The sequence below is a fragment of the Lagopus leucura genome, unplaced genomic scaffold (assembly GCF_019238085.1).
Source record: "Lagopus leucura isolate 7727_CA_CO unplaced genomic scaffold, USGS_WTPT01 Super-Scaffold_100015, whole genome shotgun sequence".
Lineage (NCBI taxonomy): Eukaryota > Metazoa > Chordata > Aves > Galliformes > Phasianidae > Lagopus > Lagopus leucura.
Window position 1 is genome coordinate 4,185,934 of NW_024962269.1, and position 6,119 is coordinate 4,192,052.

The following is a 6,119-nucleotide window of genomic DNA, read 5'->3' on the forward strand; positions in this document are numbered from 1 at the left end:
TCACTGCTCTTTGTTAATGAATATCGGAACTGACAGGCATTGAGAAAAATTCTGCTGGAAAAAAACAGGAATCGAAATAATATGTGGTGAAACCTGAGTGAGCTTAAGGGGCAGAGTAATAGGAGCGAGGTCAAAAAGGCATGGAATTAAATATTCGGACTGAAGGTCTGGGTACACACTGGGTATTACCAGGCAAGATGGACAAGAATGTGAACGTCAACATGCCGTGCAGTCAAGATACTGACCAACAGCCAGCAGTGTAATGCAGACATGGAAATACACAAACATCCTCAGTATTTCTCAGTCAAAAGATTTTGCACAGGGAGAGGAACAGTATAGCAAGGGGAAGAAAGCAATTTGGCTGATTGACTTTAAAAGAAAGGAGAGAAGGGAGCTGGCTAGAGCCTCCAAACAGCAAAGAAATCCACCAGCTGGTTTTGTTTGCTTATTGACTCCTCCTACTTAAACACTGCTTTGAACACTCACCAAAGATGGCACTGCCTAGCAGGGAGAAGTACAGAGCTGCTCTGTGCTCGCCAGCAGAGACATTCCTTCAGGGAAAAAAAAAAAAGGGAGAGAAAAAGATTGTCCTTTTCAGACTTGGTATCTGCAGAAACCCAAAGGTTAAACAGGTTAAATTGAGTCTTGCTCGATGTCTGAATGACTAATTCCAATTTCAGAACAGCTTGCAGCCTACACAGTTATCCATTTACACCAAGATCCTCAGCTACTTCTAACTGAACCGCTTTGTGCACACCTCAGGACCAGGCAGAACTGAAGACAGAGACAAATCTTATCTAAGATCAAAATAATGCCAAAAGCAGGAGAGTGCACTTCACATTTTTGGGAGGGGGGGGGAGAAGGGGAGAGTAAGAAAACCAACATAAAAAAAAACAAACTAACCCCCTATACTGAGCTCAGCCTTCCAGGTGGACACAGCTCTGCACAGAAGTGCTGCCTCAGTTTGCTCACAAATAAAGCTAGGCACAGCTTTTTCCCATGCAAACACCACCTTTTGGCACGCAGTCCCTTCCGGGCACTCAGAAAGAAATGTCCTTGCTCAGATCTGTGCTAAGTGCAAGCCTGGTCGTGTCCAGAGTGATATGAACAGCGTATACTTCAGTTCCTATCACAAATACACAGAAATCATCCATCAAGGAGCTCAAAATCACGTGCAGTCAAGGAAGCAACCCAGCTGAAACAGCCCATCCATGACCCGTAGACCTCCTGCGGCTGCATAGATTTAATATGCATCATAATAATGCAAATATTGAAGTGTTGCATCAATTTGTAACTATGATTAATACTAATCAAAAGAAGGCCTCTTGTGGTAATGTTGTGAGGATGAGAGAAAAAATAATCACACAAAATCTGTGGGATTCATATTCAGGTGATAAAAAAGGTTACAGCTCCCAGCAGCCCAGGTGAGGAGCTTACCAGTGAAAACCACAGACATGGGGATGATTGTAAAATCTGCATGAAAATTCATAATGTGAAAAATATCTAGTGGGAAACAAAAAAGAGACTGACGCACTTGCAGAGTCAAAAATAAAATTCTGCAGCTGGCTGTGAGACATTTTATGAGGATAAATAGAGGAATTAATGTGATTCAGCTTGGAGCTTTTGAAAGCTCTGGAAGATAACGTGCACCACTAGGAGCTGTTTGTATTTTAGACAGATGGAAATGTAAAGTATCCCATGTACCTGTCAACCTTAGATGCAGGAAGGCCCCTCTACTCACCCATTTCATGTTATCCAGCCCAATATGGCTTTGAAAGGTGAGATGCACTTCTGTGCAGCGCATTAGGACACATAATGTGACCAAATACATGGCTTTTAATTATGAATCAGCAGCTATTTTTAGGGCAATTAGATTTTAAACAAACAGAAGTACCTTGCACTCAAAGATCTCATTTTACACTAAGAAATTCAGTAGTCACTTCCTAGCGAGTTCATATATTTTCAAGCAGACACAGAAAGGAAAATATTGGCCTTTGATTTCTGAGTGGATTGTGTTCCTCTTCCCTTGCTTGTCAGTATGAACTGTAATGGAAGTGACTTAAGATCAAAAACTCACTCTTGAAGTCTTCTGACTGCTCATCATACAGTGCATCAATAATACATCAGAAAGAAAACTATACATCCGAAGTAGAAGAGCTATTTTTCTAGCAATTATGTGTATTAAATTAGCAGTGAGCCTTCATTTCAAAACGCACCTACTTGTCGGGTATCCACTGAAATACCTCAAATGGAATCGTTCATTCTTGCCTTTCCCTCCCTCTTCCCCAGAAGACAGAAATAGTGCAGCCAACAATTTTTAAATGTAAGCTTGGTCAGAGGTTTAAATACAGACTGATACGAGAATTACTGAAAAGCAGAGTCTGAAATTGTGGCAATGTAGCACAGGAATCAGGAGATGGTGCCTTTCAAAGTAAAATGGACTCTTCCTGTTGATCTCAGTTAACTTACATCACTCAAAAAAAGCTACATCCAAAAAGGAACTGAGTCACTGCATCATTTACTGCTGAAATAACTAGCTTTGATGAAGTTAGCAACAAACGCAGAATGCAAAATATTGCATTAGAGCTTCAGCTTTCTGAAGCAAACAAACAAAAGCCTGAAGCTGGAATGAAACCTTGTGTAACAAGATGGGCTTTTGAACCAACAGTGTGTTACACCGTATCTCCCCTCTCCATCTTTTCGTCAACCAACACCTTTTCTGAAAGGCGTCCCGACAAACTGCAGCTGTGGGAAGAGAAAGCTGGGCAGAGACTGCTCAGCTCCAGGTGAGCACTCTGCCTGTGAGGCTGCCTTAAAGAAGGAAGCAAAGAAAGCGGCAGAAACTTCTGCTTGTCTTAAAAAAGTAACACTGTTTTTAGAGCCCAATCATTTGAACTGCACGGGACACCCCAAGTGCATTAAGCCATAGAAAATACAAGAGCTGGCGTTCGGTCTTTCATTATGTTTCAGTGTGATGTAAGGAACTGATCAGTCAGCACTGCTGAAACTGAGATAATTTTCTATGCAGAACTACAAAGCCCATTAAAAAACACAATAAAAAAATCTAAGGGTGGTCAGAACTCTCATGTGTCTCACAGGTAAGACAGACAAAAATGAATTTACAGGAGCACAGTTTGGGAGTTTTATCATTGTTGCTATTTAAAAACCAACATCTGCAACAAACATTTCTCCTCTTTGAACAGATACTATTGTCTCTTAACCAAACTTGACCACAAACTTCAGAGTCTAACTGTACATAACAATCTTCTCTTGAAACACCTACTGATTTTCAAAGAGATTGTAAAAAGACAGAGTATTTATACTTTTTTTTTTTACAACCAACAAATCAGCCAACCCCAGGAAGTTAGAAGCCATCCAATATAGACTTAAATTCCTCAGCAAACTCAAATATACCTGATCATGAGAGGTATTTCTTGAAATAATGTGAAAAATGCCAACCAACATGATTTTTCATTGACAAATCAAACCAACTTTATTTTCAGTTATGTTATACGAATATGAATAAACTGAAGATCTCAGCTTTTATTAAGACTTTTGACATTCTGTTCCATCGACATTTTTATGAGGAAACTTCCTTTTATAAGCAACTTTATGAGGAAACTTCATCTGGATAGAAACCACATAAACCTGGTCCCAAACCTCTCGTACCCTGAGCATCGCTGCAAGTAGTTCAGCATCAAACCTGCAGTTTATATCCCATAAAGACCCTCATATCTTTGCATAACAGCTTAGACATTGTAAGTATAAACCCGCACCTAACACCATGTTTAGAGGTAATACAAACGGAGCAAAAGTCAACAGTGAAGTCTGAAATCATCTCAAAAAATGTACACATGTAATGAACAGAAGTGCAAAGTTCTGCTCTTAGCAAGAAATAAACTGCAGAGAAAGTTCTGTAGTAAACGTTCAGGAAAGAAACCAACAGGTAGAGTGGATCATAAACTGCACACATTACACCTTTGTGAGTTGAAAAAAGCGCCACAGCTCTCAGATGCACCATTGGAAGTGCTGTCACTAAGGCAATTTGAAGAATGGAGAAGAGCTGGGGGGGTGCAACAGAAAAAGGTCGTCTGTTCTGGAACTCTGATCAAAAAAAGAAAATAATGTGGATTTATACTCCAAAAACAGTGAACAAAGAGTGAACAAAACAGTCATCACATAAGAATGCTGCAAAGCAAAAAGGAACTCTGTCCTTTAGAATCAGAGTAAGAAGGCAAAACTGCAGCAAAAGGGATTAAAATGAGGCATATGAAAAAGGATAGTTAAGGGCTAGACTAGACCGAGGAATTATTGGCATCCCTATTTAAGGCTTTAGGAACAGGTTAGACGAACATCAGTCAACGCTGTTTTCCTAATAGCGTACCATGCCTCGAGGCAGGATAACTGAGACTATGTTTTAAGGTCACTGTTGGCTTTTTAAACTAACAGCTTTGACATCTGCGTGACATCAACCGACAAATGAAGAGGTTTAGGTGAGTAGAGATACTGCTGCAAAAGCAGGTGAGCACTGCAGGTGTTAACCTGCTGGTCATTCCCAGGACTGAGGACAGAACCGAAGCAGTGCGGTTTGTCTCTCCTGGTATAATGCTGCTGCAGGGGAGCTGGCAATCCTGGCTGAGATTGTGGTACATGGCTGAACTCAAAGCAGAACTGAAATAAAATTCGGACTTATTCATGTACTGTTTGAAAGTCACACGAACACGCACAAAATCTGTTTCTGTGGTCTAAAGTAAAACTAAGGAGCTCATCGGTTAACCTCACAGTCATTTCTGATAAATTAGAAGTTAGTGCAAGTGTTGTCACAGAGGACAGCATGAGCAAGAACATACACTCATCTCCCACTTAAGACTGCTCTTTTTACTAAATCTCTACCATTCCAAGCTCCACCAAGAGATGTTTAAAATACACAGTCACAGAATCATAGAAAGCCCTGGGTTGAAAAGGACCACAATGACCATCCAGTTCCAACCCCCTACTATGTGCAGGGTCGCCAACTAGCAGACCAGGCTGCCCAGAGCCACATCCAGTCTGGCCTTGAATGCCTCCAGGGATGCATCCACAACCTCCCCTGGCAACCTGTTCCAGCGCGTCATCAGTGCAAATTCCGTTTTAGGCTTTACCATATGCTTAACTTTTAAATGGATGGATGTCAGCCTTTGTTAAACGATATTACTGAAGTAATATAATGATAATGCTGAAGGATTATGCACGCTCTGGAAACAGAGAAGATGAAGGCATTACCAACCAGTCCGTTGGATTCCTGGCACCAAAAAAAAAAAAAAAGAAAAAAGAAAAAAAAAAAAAGTTCGTAACAGATTTATTAAGTGAAACGAACACATCCTTCCAGTTTCATCAGCACACAATTTCTGAATGAAGACAGCACAGAGGATCGCTGCGACAAAGCGAAAGGCACTCTGTTTACCGCGAGCGAGACCGATCGCAGCCGGACCCCGCGCTTCGCACGTCTCCACACCCCGACAAGCCGGGACACGGCGGAGCTCCGACCCAGCCCGGCACCGCGCGGCTAACAACCGCTCCGCTTTTGTCTCGGCGAACCCGGAACGCCGCTGGGGCCGAGCGCGGCGCTACGAGCGGGCGGACGCGCTGCAGCCCCGGCACGGAGGCCCGCGACCGCGAGCTCGAACCGACAGACGCACGCAGACGCCGCGCCGTCATCTGCTCCTGACCGAGGCTTCAAAACGCCCGGCGGGGCACACAGCCCGGCTCCCGGAGGCAGACGCCCTCCCCGCCCGCTCGGCCCCGCCCTGCCTCGGCGCCCGGCCCCAAGCCTCCCGCCAGGCCTGGCCCAGCCCGCGCCGCCCCGGGGCACCTCATGGCTCTCAGCGCCGCTCCCTGAAGAAGCGAGGGCCCGGCCAGCGCCGAGCGCTGTCCCGTCCTCCTGGGCGGGCTCCGCGGGGCCGCACCGCGGCCCTCACCCCCGCCCGCCCGACCCGCCCGCCGCCAACCTCTCGCGGGGAGGTCCAGAGGCCAGGTGAGCCGCACCGCGCCTGCGCCGCGCCTCAGGTCGGCCGCGGCCTCCATCCGGGTACCGCGCGGCCCGGCAGGGCGGGGGGGTTTCATTGTGCGTGCGGCTCCGC

The 6,119-nt window shown here is 44.9% G+C and overlaps 1 protein-coding gene across 7 annotated transcripts in view; it reads right to left on the bottom strand.

Moving 5' to 3' along the window:
* RNF111 (ring finger protein 111) overlaps window positions 1-6,062 on the bottom strand; it is a 52,176-nt gene extending 46,114 nt beyond the window's left edge. For 4 of the 7 annotated variants that reach the window (XM_042875680.1, XM_042875676.1, XM_042875677.1 and 1 more), the window contains exon 1: window positions 5,852-5,870. In XM_042875680.1, the coding sequence (XP_042731614.1) occupies window positions 5,852-5,856 (5 nt within the window). In that variant the 5' untranslated portion in view covers window positions 5,857-5,870. Of the gene's footprint in view, window positions 1-5,851; window positions 5,873-5,987 lie in introns of those variants that run through there. The other 3 variants (XM_042875678.1, XM_042875681.1, XM_042875682.1) reach the window with 3 other exon arrangements.
* Between the last annotated feature and the right edge of the window lie 57 nt (window positions 6,063-6,119).